This window comes from Chanodichthys erythropterus, chromosome 3 (assembly GCF_024489055.1).
Source record: "Chanodichthys erythropterus isolate Z2021 chromosome 3, ASM2448905v1, whole genome shotgun sequence".
NCBI lineage: Eukaryota > Metazoa > Chordata > Actinopteri > Cypriniformes > Xenocyprididae > Chanodichthys > Chanodichthys erythropterus.
This window is the reverse complement of record NC_090223.1, coordinates 68263293-68279108: the sequence shown is the minus strand read 5'-3', so window position 1 is coordinate 68279108 and position 15816 is coordinate 68263293. Positions and strand designations below refer to the sequence as shown.

Sequence of the window (15816 nt, the reverse complement as noted above, 5' to 3'; positions counted from 1 at the left end):
TGCTCGGGGGGACGATGTGCGTCATTAGACCCCCGTTTTAGCTCCTCCCAAAAAATCCTGAGCAGAGACTTGGTGAAAAACTGTTTAACGCTCTAACTTCACAATTAAGTATTACTCAATTCACAGACTTTGTAATGTGTTTCAGCAGTACATTTGTAACATTTATAAAGTGTTTAGAAAGAATTCTCAGAATTGATTTTACAGGGACTTTAAAGAGACTTTATTAAATCCTAAAGTTGTGTTATTTTTTTTATTTATTATAAGGAAACATTCTTTTTTTCCCCATAAAATGATGCATTTCATTGACCAAAAAAAAAAAAAAAAAAAAAGCACTGTGAATCAGGATTCAGTTTAACAGTGTTGATATGAAACTATATGGAACTAAATTATCAAACCTGCAGTATATTCACAATGAAATGATGTATTAGTTCTATTCTACAAGCTTTCCATAACAATTACAATTTTATTTGTGAAATTAGCTGCTAAAATAATAGACCATGTAGTAATTTGCATATCTGTAATATCAAAGATGAAAGTAAATAATGAGAGTAGTTTCACTTTGAATAAAAAAGAGCAACTGATTCTGTGTTGAAATTTTATTCACAAATGAGAAGTCACAACATATGACATATTTAATTAGGAAAAACACTTGTATTTAAACACAGATTGACACACTTTACAAAGGGTCTTGGGATCCCAGACAAATGAAGGTTTGGTCTGCTCAAGCAATCTCCGTGATACCAGCCTTTGCTACTGACACATTCAATCCGAAATATATCATAAAATGACATTACAACAAACATGTATTATTAAAATTTTTAATACACTGTCATGTTCAAAACAAAGTGAAAAATAAAAGTGTCTGCTTTGTCTGGTGTACAGGGATATTTATTGGCAAAAGTCATATTTGGGAATGAAAGAATATTGGCTATAGATATTATATTAGTTATCACATGCGTAATTGACCGTGGCCTATTTGGATAGTCATTAAACTATATTTCAGGTACATTAACATGTTTTCTTGCATGTGTGCAATTTTTGTAACATAATTTTTGTTACATATAGAAATTCAAGTCTACCCAGATTAGAAGAGCTTCTGCAAACTAGGAAAGTTCACTGCTGCCTTCACCACAGGAGTTTACAATTAATATTATTATGCTACCATACATTTCGGCAAACTTTTAAAACTATGTGCTTAAAAGACTCAAGGTAATACAGAAACAACAAAAATAGGCTACTTAAAACGCTATTGGCTCGTTTAGCGAATCCTAACAACACCTCTGGCGAATCATTGGCTGTGTTCGTATCAAACATAGCTAACACACGACACGACATAACACAAAATAGCTTATATAGCATGCACTAACATTTTCAGTGGCGCTTTAACTCAAAACAGTAAACTCATGAATATTCATGTAAGTTCCACCCAGTGTCACTGAAAATCTCAGACACCGAATATTTCATAACACTGGGTTATTGTCAGACCGCCCGCTCCCGCCTAATGCACTCTAAAGCAGTGGTTTTCAAACCCTGAGAATTAAAAAATGGGTCGCCAGTGATTTTTCTTTTTTTTTTTTTTTTTTACTAAAATAATTAATTCCGTTTTCTAATCATAATAATATTAATTATAATAACTTTGAATAGAAGTACACTGAAAAATCATTCAAATACATGCAAAATAAATAAAATAAATAAATAAAAAAAACTAAAAAAAATCTTGCGCGCAGTGTTGTTGATACAGCCATTTTCTTTTTCTCACTGAGATGATGCAACATCTTAGGTAGCGTGACATTAGTAGCCCGTATTTCATTTATTTTATGCTGAACATGAGCAAGCCAAAGTCAAAAAGCATTTATGATTTTTTCACAAGAAAAAGAGGGCCAGAGACATGGACCCCTTTAAATGAAGCAGCAGAAAACGCAGCCAGTCGTCAAACCCTGCCGCAAACAGCGGAGATCAGCAGGGAAGATAACGAAGGCGATGCATGTGAACAGAGTAGCAAAGAAAAAGCAGAAATCCGGAGTAAGGCCATATAAAGATGATTTTTTGAAGTTTGGGTTTGTCAACTGTTCGGACACAGTCCGTGCTGCAATACCAATGTGCGTAATATGGGGTGAAAAGTTGGCAAATGAAAGTTTGAAACCAGCGAAGTTGGAAAGACATTTATGTACACGCCATGCAGATCTTGCGGACAAACCATTATCTTTTTTTTCAGAGGAAGTCTCAAGAAATTAAGTCATCAGCTCAGTTACTCAGCAGAAGTGTGACATACAATGACAAATTGCACTTGGCATCTTATAAAGTTTCATATCGTGTTGCCAAAGAAAAAGCGCCACACACAATTGCAGAGCGATTAATATTGCCAGCTGCACTAGACATAGTTAATACAGTTCTGGATGAAAAGGCATCTGAAAAGCTTAAACTAATTCCTCTTAGTGACAATACGGTGTCACGTCGAATTGTGGATATTGCCCAGAATTTAGAAGAACAGCTCATAGCGAGACTGAAGTCAGCGAGGGATTTTGCTATTCAGCTGGATGAGAGCACTGACGTTGCATCAAGCGCTACGTTACTTGTTTATGTTCGGTACATTTGGCAAGGTGAATTTCTTGAAGATCTTCTGTGCTGCCTAACTTTGCCTTCTAGCACGTCAGGAGCACATATTTTTGAACAATTAAATGCATTCATAACAAAAAGTGGTCTGGATTGGGCCAATTGCAAAGGCATCACCAGCGACGGGGCGGCCAACCTCACTGGCAAAAATAGTGGAGTTGTCAGAAGGATTAAGGATGCAGCAGGACAAAACATTGTTTGGTACCATTGTTTTATTCATCGTGAAGCGTTGGCATCAAAAGGAATCCCACCTGAGCTTGAAATAGTGATGAGAGACACTGTCAAAGTTGTGAACTACATTAAAGGCAGTGCTCTTAATAGCCGACTTTTCGAGGCCCTGTGTGTTGAAATGGGAGCCGAGCACAAACATTTACTCTTTCATACAGACGTGAGATGGCTGTTGAAGGGTAGGGTGCTCAGCCGAGTGTACGAATTGAGGGATGAAATACGTGCTCTTCTTACTGATAAACTGTCACCTCTCGCAAGCCAATTCAGTGATGAGAAATGGCTTTTAACCCTTTCTTATCTGGCGGACATATTTTCTGTTCTAAACGAACTGAATCCAAAACTACAAGGACGGGAAGACATTGCGTACAAATTCAGGCTTTCCAGAAATCACTCAACCTCTGGCAGCTGCGACTCAAAACCGCGAGCTACTATATGTTCCCGACAATGATGAAATGAATTGAAGAAAATGATGTGCCCAACGAATCGGTCGCTGGCCTGGCGCGTCTCATTCAGTCACATCTGGATGCACTGATGGGGACATTTTCTTGCTACTTTCCCCAGGCGAAGTTTGATGAATTAAAAGACAAGCGGTTGGGTGAAAAATCCCTTTGACTTTGAAACTCCAGATTCAATTGCTGAACTGAATTTAACTCCTTCTGAAGAATCAGAAATGATCCAACTAACCAGTGACAACACTATGAAAACTCGTCACAAAACAGAAAAATTGTCTTCGTTCTGGATTGGCCTCTTCACCGATTATCCCATGCTGAGCAAAGCAAGCATTTCATTGCTACTACCCTTCACCACTACCTATATGTGTGAAACTGGATTCTCAGTTTTAACCAAAATAAAGACGAAACAACAAATTGTGGAATATGTTTTGTGTATTTTTTAAGCATGTAGCAAACGATAGTAGGCTTTTAATTGGTTAAAATTCTTATGATGGTTAATGGTTAACAGGTTAACGAGCATCCCATAGCTAGATCAAATTAGTGCAGAATCAACTTTGCATTGCAATCGCGTCAATGATCATCCAGTGCACGTGCATCATCAAAAGCGGTTGTTATTGTTATTCTTATGCTTGGCTTAAGAATAAGCCTATGGGTCGCGAAAAAAAAAAAAAAGGGTCGCTCTTGAAAAAGTTTGAAAACCACAAGTTACCGACCGCAATCCGCCTTTCATTCAAAATGTACCCCGCGCAGCAAGAAATCTTATCGAATCCAACGGGAGAGCCGCAGGAATACAGACCTCTAGTACCGTGGCCGCAAGCTGGTTAAGGCCACACCCACCCTCCACCTTGCCCCGCCTCTATCCTCCTCATTAGCATTTAAAGCTACAGACACAGAAACGGCACGTCCTGAGGAAAGCTCGTTGTGGGTCTCGTAATGGCTGAAATTCTGCACCAAGGCTTAATTTTGGGCAAGAGACTTCAGATACAGTACTTGGGACCACTTACGCCTATATAAAAGCATCCAAAAAGCAGCATGTCATGGGACCTTTAACTCGTCGGATCTGAACTCAAGACTGAAGATAGAAAGTTTCTGTAATAGATCCAGACGATTACAAAGCATGCTGGGAACTAAAAATCCACTGCCCAGTTTCAGTTCTTTAAACACAAATGATGAAGTGAACTTCAGTTTGACGTGTTTAAGTGGATTTACTCAATTAAATCAGGACAGAATGTGCAGTAATTGTGGTTTAACTCATTTTAATGAAGTTCATTTAACAAGCAGCAGAAATCATGTTTACAGTGTAGATTAAAAGATGGACAGATTGATGATTCCTGATTGTGATGTGTTTTATCTCCATCAGATTCCCATCGGATCACTCTGGATCTGAACACAGTGAGTGAACGCCTCCGTCTGTCTGAGAGGAACACAGTGATTACTTACACTGACACAGGGGAGTGGTATTGTGATCCTCCAGACAGATTTGATGAGTGTCATCAGGTGTTGTGTAGAGAGAGTGTGTGTGATCGACGCTGTTACTGGGAGATTGAGTGGAGTGTAGAAGTGGATATATCAGTGTCATATAAGATCATCAGGCAGAAGAGAAAGAATGATGAGTGTGGGTTTGGATCTAATGATCAGTCCAGTCTCTTCATTACATTAATAAATGTGTGTTTTTGTGACGTATCAGGACACAAATGTGTATAGTGACATGGGTATGACATAGGTATTACAAAAAGAGGTGACTTATGAGGACTTATAAATCATACAGAAAGTAAAAGTGTGCACAGTTTCCTGTGATGGTAGGTTTAGGGGTGTAGAAAATACAGTTTGTACAGGAAAAAAACTATTACACCTATGAAATGTCCCCACAATTCACAAAAATAGAGAAGATAACTTGTGTCAATACATATCCCCGTACACCAGACACTTTTATCTTTCACTGTGTTTTGAACATGACAGTGTATTTAATATTTTAATAATACATGTTTGTTTTTGTAGATTGAATGTGACTATTGTAAAGACTCGTATCACTGGGATCACATGACCAAAGTTTCATTTTTCTGGATCCCAAACGAGTGTGATAATGTGTGTGTTTAATTGAAAGTGTTTTTACTAATTATGTCATGAAAACTTAAACACAGAATCAGTTGCTCTTTTTTATATTTCAAATGAAACTTTTCTCATGATTGACTTTTATCTTTGATGTTTAAAATAAATCTGCAAATGAATACATGGTGTATTATTTTAGCCTTCGAAATTAACTCTTTGAAATGATTTACCAACTCTAATACTATTAGTTTCTATTACGTTAATTATGAATTGTTAATAGATTAATACTAGTCCCCAGATCCCTCAAGATTCGAGCACAGCTGATGACGCTTTAAACTGATGCTCAAGGGATCAAGAATATTCCAATATACCCGTCCTCGTTTTCTTTTCCTGCATCCTCTCGTTGCATCCATGGGGTGAAGCTGAGGCGCAAGGAAAGAGATAAATAAGAAAAGAAAAGCACAGTCTCGTCTTTTCTACAAACACACTGTTTTTAAAGAATGATGATGTGACTGTATGTCAGGTGACCTGTAAATGCGAAAAAAAAAAACGTTTCCATTGCAGTTTTGTGAAATATTCCTTTTTCGAATTGCCTGAAAAACCACCCCGTGAATGTAAACTCTTTTTTGCAATGTTTTTGCAAAATTCATGTTTCCATTGAGCGTAATTTCAGTTCGCAATTACAATTTGAGCAATTTGAAGGGTACCTATAAATAAATGCATATTGTAAGACAATGAAAGTGTTTTTTGATCTTGCATGCCTGTAAACATGTTGTTAAGGACTCAAATAAAAATAGGAACCTTTCAAATCCCATAATAGGGGAACTTTAATGATTAATGTACATTTTGTAATGATGAACAAGAAATACTGACATTTTATTAATAAAATATTTCATGATTAAACCCAAAAACACAATATATACTGTACATCTATTCAATATATATAAAACAGAGTTTAAATTATATAATAACAGAGCCGCATATCTCGTCCTGCTGGTAAGTTGCAGCAATGATTGCTCTGTCTTGATAACTAAGTTTGGATGGTTTGAGCCCAAGATTGAACTATAAACTACACACAAGTTTACTTATTTTGTCTGTCAGCTCCTAGTTGTGTTAATCAAGTCAAATATGTGTTATTTGTGACGTTTAGATGAAGAGTGTTAATTGGCCTGCTTGTGAACTCTGAACTTTATTTTTATGTTTATTTTATTTAAGACTTCTCATGCAACATTGATGCACTGTATTCTGATCAGCCTTTTGGTGCCGTTTGTCCCACGAATGGGTTTGATTCGGTTTTGTCATGTTCTGTGTTAAAAATAATATTAGTTGACTGTTAGCTATTAGCCCACATCGTCTCACATGTGCTCTCCTGCGCCATTTTAACCCATTTGTGCCCAAGTTTTTCTGAATGGTTTCATGCATACATTCATGTTAAATAGTGTCCAATGTGAACATGTTCTGCATTTATTTTCCCCAGGTTTTTGTTTTTTTCTTAAAAAACGTATTTGTGTGGCAACTATATGGAAAAAAATATGGACGTAGTGTCCGCGACGTCACCCATAGAGTTCTGAACAGCAGTTTTGAAGTGAAAATGAGGCCGCTGCCATCTTAGCTGCGCGTCACTCCCGGATAACTGAAAATGGGCAAAGAGGCGGGATGTGGTTGGAGCCCATGATGTGACTGGTTACTGAAATCACGCCCGCCTAGCGTGACGTGACTATGTTAGCAGGAGCTATTTATCTTACTATCTAAAATATTAATGAAGATCACAATATCATTAGAAAGTACTAAAGCTTTACCGTCATTCTACGGTGTTTTTATTTATTTTTTCTTTTATAAGATATAGATGCTCCAACACCAGTAATTAATTTGTGTCGGGTGTGCAAATAACACGAAAAATCAAACGGAACTTCATACCTTTATGATGAAATGGAGATTGCGAGATGAATCCAATCCATGGCACTTGGGTAAAATGTCCATTGCAGAACAAAAAAACAGTACTTTTTGTCCGCGTTAAATCCATGAAATATTGATATATTATCCATTGTTTGCATCACATTTCTTCTGAATGATCAGCACTCCATCATCGTTCTTCAACCACAAAATACATGTTAAGTACACTAGGTAGTTAACCACAGATCACACAATAAATGCAATATACAATATATATTAAAGTATATCTCTTAAGTGTACAAAATATATTAAGACTAAATATATTTTGTAGACTATATATATTTTAATTATACATGCACATCTTTAGTTAAACATATTGATCTATTATTTATCAATTTATATTTATCTATATATAAATATTACTTAATCGAGATGTTAGCCGCATAGCCGCTAACACATCTTTCACACACGCGACGCACACACTTTGCCGCCATCTCACGCAGTGCACTATTCACCTGTTTACAGCACTCTAATAAACTACATTTAACAAGTTGATAACACAAACTAATGGTCAAATATAACATCCCATATAATACTTTCTCACATTTGATCATATAAACATGACATGAACACTTATAACACATTTTAACACCTCATGAAATTGTACTTCTCTCACATTGCATGAAAGAGGACGAACTTCTGATTGCGCTGCAATTTGAACGCCTTTACCCATGTGCGACGTCAGCCGATGTACATACTATTCGGTTGTTAAGTCTGATGTCACGCGGCAGCACTTCCGGGTCCAAACGCTCTATCTTACACCGCAAGAAAAATGACAAACGGTGGTAATATACACACACAGTTGTTGGGCAGGTGTGTTGTGGCAAGTTGGAGCTAAACTCTGCAGGACAGTGGCCCTCCAGGACCGAGTTTGGAGACCCCTGGATTAAGTGATTGCCAGCTGACGAGCTCAAAGAAATAAAATGGCGCTGAAAAATAGCCTAACCACTACAATACAAAACGAGTGAAACAACGTGACAAAAAACAAAAAATAAGGTATAGAATACATTTTGATAAATGGAAACTAAAATTTAAAGCAACAAACAAAAATCCCTGATATTCCATGACTTGGACAAAAAATTATAACATTTCCTGACTTGGAATTTTAAAATTTCTATTCCGCACATTCAAAGACCCCTTATAATACTTTTGATTTATATATTACGTTGCTCACACAAGTGGAAAAACATTTAAACATAAGCTTTAAGTTTAAAGCCTACATGATTGGTAATGTGTTTGTAACTGGCAGATTTAAAGAAAATTACTGCAGTTTGGCAAATAAATAAATTACGGACAGTTACGGAAACTGTCTGTGGAACTATTTCCCAGTGGTGTAAAGTGTTTGAGTAAATGCAGTTAGTAACTGTACTTAAGTATCTTTTTTGGCTACTTTGTATCAGGATATTAGCAACTTTTACTCTTTACTTGACTACATTTATGAACAAGTAAATGTAAACAAGTAAACTTTCTGCAGCAGTTTCTGCTACAAAGAAGGCATTGTAGGTACTATATCTTGTATGTTTGCCTTTACTCACCCAAACTTGCCAACAAGGCTACTTTACATGAATACAAGTGCATTAGCAGTTAGTTGTGAATCGCAGGTGTTTGATTTAGGAGATGAGGCAGATAAGGTATCTGTACTTTTATTCAAGTATGGTTTTCAGGTACTCTTTACACCTCTGCTCTTTCCAGAGTGACAACGTCTAAAACAGCTCTCTTTTGAGTGAATCCTCATGTGCTCCTTAAGGCTAGCCATTAATCTGAAACACTTTCCACACTGATCACACATGAATGGCTTCTCTCCAGTGTGAATTTTCATGTGACAATGAAGTGACGATTTTCGTGTAAAACTCTTTCCACACTGATCACATTTGTATGGCTTCTCTCCAGTGTGAATTCTCATGTGACAATGAAGTGACAATTTATGTGTGAAACGCTTTCCACACTGATCACATGTAAAAGGCTTCTCTCCAGTGTGAATATTCATGTGTTCCCTAAGGATTTGTTCCCGTGTAAAGCCATTCCCGCACAGAGTGCAGGTGTAAGGCTTTTCTCCAGTGTGAGTTCTCATGTGGTCTTTAAGGTTTCCTATTTGACTGAAACTCTTTCCACACTGATCACATTTGTACGGCTTCTCTCCTGTATGAATTCTCATGTGAAAATAAAGTGACAATTTATGTGTGAAACTCTTTCCACACTGATCACATGTAAAAGGCTTCTCTCCAGTGTGAATATTCATGTGTTCCCTAAGGATTTGCTTCTGTGTAAAGCCATTCCCGCACAGAGTGCAGGTGTAAGGCTTTTCTCCAGTGTGAGTTCTCATGTGGTGCTTAAGGCCTCCTTTTTGACTGAAACTCTTTCCACATTGCTGGCAGGTGTAAGGCTTTTCTCCAGTGTGAATTCTCATGTGTCTTTCAAGGCTTCCTTTTACATTGAAACTCTTTCCACACTGTTGGCAGGCGAATGGGCTTTCTCCAGTGTGAATTCTCATGTGGACTATAAGGCTTCCTTTATGACTGAAACTTTTTCCACACTCTTGACAGGTGTAAGGCTTTTCTCCAGTGTGAATTCTCATGTGGATTTCAAGTTTTTCTTTTTGTCTGAAGCTCTTTCCACACTCTTGACAGGTATGACGCTTTTCTCCAGTGTGAATTCTCATGTGTGCTGTAAGGTTTCCTTTCTCACTGAAACTCTTTCCACATTGTTGGCAGGTGAAAGGCTTTTCTCCAGTGTGAGATCTTGTGTGGATTTCAAGTTTTCTTTTGTCACTGAAACTCTTTCCACACTGTTGGCAGGTGAATGGGCTCTCTCCAGTGTGAGATATCATGTGGACTTTAAGGTTTCTTTTTTGTGTAAAACTCTTTCCACACTCTTGACAGGTGTAAGGCTTTTCTCCTTTGTGAATTCTCAAGTGGATTTCAAGTCTCCCTTTTTCACTGAAACTCTGTCCACACTGTACGCAGGCGAATGGGCTCTCTACAGTGTGAACTCTCATGTGGACATTAAGGTGTCCTTTTTGATTGAAACTCTTTCCACACTGTTGGCAGGTGTAAGGCTTTTCTCCAGTGTGAATTCTCATGTGGACTTTAAGGTTTCCTTTTTGAATGTAACTCTTTCCACATTGCCGACAAGAAAAGGGTTTCTCTCCAGTGTGAATTCTCAAGTGGACTTGAAGGTTTCTATGTTGATCAAAACTCTTTCCACACTGTTGACAGGTGAAATATCTTTTAGTTCCTCTCTTTTGAACTCTTTTTCGTGAGGAAGTCTTTTTAGCCAGCGTCAACCTTTCCCCAGTCATGAAATCATGTTCATCATAATGTTCTTTCTCTTCTTCCCTTTCATTAAGTTCATGAATCATCTCTTTCAGTTCCATCAGGTCTAGGACAAAAATAGACAAAACAATTTAGACATTTAAAAGCGTCAAAACCAACAACATGTATGATCTATACCAGGGGTGTCCAAACCTGCTCCTGGAGAGCTACCATCCTGCAGATTTCAGCTCAAACTCCAATCAAACACACCTGGATCAGGATTTTCAGGGTTCCTTGATAATTACAGCAGGTGTGTTGGAGCAGGGTTGGGACTGAAGACTGCAGGACGGTAACTCTCCAGGAGCAGGGTTGGACACCCCTGATTTATACCCTACCCTATGGATCAGGGATGGGCAGCTTTGGTCCTGGAGGACCTGCAGAGTTAAGTTTCATCATAGTGAAACACACATGCCTGTAATTTTCAAGCAGTCCTCAAGAATAAGGGTTACATTTTAGGGTTGGGTTAAATTTTGCATGTGTATTTGATCAAGGAGCTAAACTCTGCAGAATAGTGTCCCTCCAGGATCAGAGTTGCCCATCTTATACTCAATACACCAGTGGTTTTCAAACCTGGTCCAAAGGGACCCACCACTGCACATTTTGTATGTCTCCTGTATTTTTCACATCTGGTTAAGATCATCAGCTTGTTAGAGAAGAGCTGACATTGATAGAGAAATTTCTGTTATATACCTAAATATACTTGAATTAAGTTAACTGAAAAGTGAACTATTCTATTAGTAATAGAAGATATTTGTTGTTGTAATGATGTCAGACATGTTCTGTACTGCGGCACGGTTAGCTTTCTCACTACATCCGTACCGAGCCTAATCTCTTCAAGCGGGCCAGGGCATGGTACGGAGCAATCACACTAGCCAAACAAACTAGACTTTGAGGGTCAAAAGTGCTCACACGTTTTCGATCGCCTTAGTGCGAGTACACCCCTAATTTCTGTTTCAAGACACATTTTGAGAATAATTTAGGACACAACACTTTCCCGCCACTGACAGAATTTTCCTGGTATACGGTAGGGGTACTTTTACTTCTGTGTTTTGATCTGGAGGTTTTGTACTGATTCAGAAGAAGAAGAAGCAGCAGGAAGAAGTGATAAAAGCTTTGATAAAGTACATACAAACTAATGCAATCATCTGTGTTTTTTCTTGCACGTTCAGCTATTCATACAACAAAACCGGCCCCCGCTCCCTCTCCTGTAAAATTCACGTTGGTTCTACTGACGGAGATGAGAGGGAGCGGGGGCCGGTGAGAGGACTTTTCACGAGTGAAGATATTACTGCGCCAAGTCAAAGTGCTCCCGAGCACTTGCTATGGTATTCCGCCATACAATATAGTTATCCATTTTACACGCTTAGAAAAGCGCAATGTTTTGTTTTGTGTCACCGTCCTAGGTCGAGTTACACTACTCGAGTAACTGTATTTAAATAGGGAAAACGTGGAGGTGTTTGGTAGCTTCTCTGCTTGGCCCCTATTGAATGAACTGGGCTAAGCTAAGTGCTAACAAAGTTTCGCCGCAAGACAGAGCGATTTAGTGCATGCACTGAGACGAGAGAGGTATGTATCAACTCGTCTTAGTTAAGGGAATAACATAGTTTAATATGAAAAAAACAGTGGAGTATCCCTTTAAAGAATTAATGCTTATGAGATGTGCTTTCCTCAGCACAAAACTTACATTTTACAGTTATACTGATACTTGTAAATGTCCAATACTAGCAGAATCTGTCTAGTCCTTTACATGTAACTCTCTAAGCTCTTAATTGCTTGAAATCTGCTATGGAGCCGCCCTGTACTCAGTTGTAAGTTTTTCTATAAAAAACTAATAAAGGACTATTTTAAAGGCTTGAATATGTGCCACATTTATTGCTGCCAGCTGGTGGCATCATGACCATAAACATACAACATACACATGCAACCTCAACATGATCTAAATTAGGGGTTTTCAGTAGGGATGCAGTATCGGGCCTGTTACCAAGCTCATATAATTGTACAGATACTCTTAAAAATACCCCCGATACCAAAGACTGATACCTCAGACACTGACGGCAGCAGCAGAAATAATGTCAGCCTCAAGAGGTGTAGAAATACTTAAGAATAAATGATGGAAGGGGGCGTAGAGAGCAGCACATGGAGTAGGACGCGTTCTCACTTAGCTCCGTCACACTTGTTGAAATTAATCATTTAAAACTTTGTTGCTCTTGCTAAATTTGATCACTCAACATAATTAACATGCTGATGATGAATAAATCTAAAAAGACTGTCAAAAAGGCTCGTCCTCGTCAACCGACACAGTGGAAGGTACTCTAGCAAGTTTATCACAAGACAATGTGTCTCTGAAGTCCAAGGTAACGGATTTAGAGGCTCGATCTCATTGACAAATCCTCAACATAGCTGGTCTTTCTGAGAACATCGAGAACCCCACACAATTTGTCTCTGGCCTATTCCCTTCACTATCGGGAGAAGCTCATTTTCCACGTGACAAAGGTTGACAGAGCTCACCGCATTGGCCGCATCGTGAACAACGGACTGTGAGTTATGATTGCCAGGATACATCATGATACTGTTAAGACAGATACTGCGGCTCGCCCGTAACCAAAGCCCACTCTGTTTTGATGGGAGTCGTATCAGTATCTTTCTGGACTTTCCAGCAGAGGTGTCTTCCCAATGCAAACTGCTTGATGGTCCACGGGAGAAACTAAGGGCTAAAGGAATAAAATATGCCCTGTTGTACCCTGTACATCATGGTAGGACTTAATTCCTAGCTGCTGGTGGCCTGCATAATCCAGATTATATTAACGGATCAGTTGTGCCATCTGTATTTTTTTTTTTTTTCATTAAAAATGTAAACATTGTAAGGTCAGTAATATTAGATGTTCATGTATGTATATGCTTGCATTTACTTTATGAGAATGTTTATCCATTTATTTGTAAACTAAGTTCTTCCTAGACTACTACGAGTGTAGACGGAGCTGTGTGTTACTGTTTCAGAGAACAGTTAGCTCGTCACAGATCAACTTTTTCTTTCTCCCTTCTGTGTTCTGTTCAGTAGTCCCACGTTTACAATTGTATGCAAAAGTTTATGAACCCCTGACAATTTCCATGATTTTCATTTATAAATATTTGGGTGTTTGGATGAGCAATTTCATTTTGATCTATCAAATAACTGAAGGACACTGTAATATTTCAAAACGAAATTAGATAGGTGCATAAATTTGGGCACCACAACAGAAAAATCACATCAATTTTTAGTAGAGCCTATAATAACAGGAATAACAGCCTCTAGACTCTTCCTATAGCCTGTAATGAGTGTCTGGATTCTGGATGAATGTATTTTGGACCATTCCTCCTTTCAAAACATCTCCTGTTCAGTTAGGTTTGATGGTTGCCGAGCATGGACAGCCCGCTTCAAATCACCCCACAGATGTTCAATGATACTCAGGTCTGGGGACTGGGATGGCAATTCCAGAACATTGTACTTGTTCCTCTGCATAAAGGCCCGAGTAGATTTTGAGTGATTACAATGCATCTATGTAATCTTAAAAAAAAGTAACCAATTAAATTGCCGTTTGTGTTTGACCAGTAGGTGGCACTGTCACCTAACTGATGTGGTCCGTGTGGCATAACAATGACACAGAGTTTGGTGTCAATATGCAAAACCATTGCAGAGTTTCAGCTTTAGATAATTTTTGGTAATTTTGCAAAGACATTTTTTGTTTCTCAAGGTACAATGGTACTGTAGAAAAAGCAAATTTCATGTTTTGTTCAATTAAAAGCACCCTCAAAGTGCCGCACTTTTTTATGTTACCTCACTGTGAGCCCAAACATATCTCATTTAAAATATAAAATATCTCATTTAGGAGTTACAGATAAATTTATGAGCACATAACAATGATCCATGTCCGACTTTGTATTTTTTTTGGCACTTACAATCAAAATTGTGACCTTTGGCTTACAATATTAATGGGTTAGTAATGAAAATTCTGTCATCTACTCACCATTATGTTTTTCCGAACCTGTACAAGTTTTTTTGTTGAACACAAATGTTGGTAAAATATCTTTTTTTTTTTTTTTTTATTGTTCCCTATTCAGAAGTAGATGTTGGGTTTAATGTTGCACAAAATATTCTCTATTTCTGTAGAGCTGGACATTTTAGGATCAATAAAATGATGAGAATAAAACCAACCTGTTTGTTCCTCAATATCTTCAATCTTCATGTCTTCAGTCTCATCTTTAATAATGATCTTCATATCTTCAGTCTCCTCTTTAATAAACGCCATCTTTAAGAAGAGAATAAAAGTTAATGGTCTTCAATAACCTGTTAAACACTCAAAACTAACGCTGCATATTAATAAACACTTCATATTCAGGCATTTATGATCTACATTTTAGTATTTAGTGAAATAGAGATATTTAAATGATTACACTGATGAAAACATGTTTAGTTTGTTAGTGTTTGTTGTTCTCGTTCATGTTCACTGTTTGAGCAGCACGTGTCGCGATTCACTGAATCATTTCTCAGTTGAAAGAATTTAGTTTCTCCATCATGACTCTCCAGATACTGAACTCGTGTTCATGATAAACTGATTTATTATTTATATATAGAGAGAAATGAGACGCAGGATTACTTTTTCCCATCAGTAGATATGAGTTTTACTCACACAAATATCCTTCATTACAGTTAGATAAAGAATCAGAATGTTACATTAAATAGTAAATAAACTCATTTCACATCGCTTTAAAAAAAAAAACTGTAACAACTATATATCATTGAACTGTTTCTATCAATTAAAACAGCTTAACTTTTTAAAACAAACCTTTCTTCAGCAGAATCACAGCAGATGCAGGAGCGCGGCGCAGTCTTATGACGTCATGTCGTCACTCCAAAATAAAAGTCCTGTTCAGACGCTGCATTGTCTACAATTACAGAAGTGCATAGAAATCTAACTGTTTTACCAGATAATCTTTGTATTGAAATAAAAACTGTGACAAATAAGATACAAAGAAACATGTTAAAAATGTTGTATTCATGTGTCCATCCAAACTGAAACGCGACTTATCTTTCAAGAATCTTTTCAAGTAAAATAAGAAAAAAATTCAAGTATAAATGTAGTTTATTCAATACCAAAAATTGCTTAACGGTTCAGTAAAATTAAAAATGAAACTCACATATTTGTAATTAAATCAATAACAAATAAAGTCTT

The 15816-nt window shown here is 37.5% G+C and overlaps 1 protein-coding gene across 2 annotated transcripts; it reads right to left on the bottom strand.

The window, feature by feature from the left end:
- Positions 1 to 8231: 8231 nt before the first annotated feature.
- On the bottom strand, positions 8232 to 15466 carry LOC137006417 (zinc finger protein 569-like). Of its 2 annotated transcripts, XM_067367176.1 has the most exons (3): positions 15430 to 15466; positions 14799 to 14892; positions 8232 to 10673 (listed from the first exon to the last, which is right to left on the bottom strand). In XM_067367176.1, exons 2-3 carry the CDS (start codon positions 14890 to 14892, stop codon positions 8956 to 8958), a joined length of 1812 nt encoding a protein of 603 aa, XP_067223277.1. In that variant the 5' UTR covers positions 15430 to 15466; the 3' UTR covers positions 8232 to 8955. The 2 variants fall into 2 exon arrangements, with proteins under 2 accessions (XP_067223277.1, XP_067223267.1); XM_067367166.1 differs by lacking the exon at positions 15430 to 15466 and having other exon boundaries at positions 14799 to 15047.
- Positions 15467 to 15816: the final 350 nt, after the last annotated feature.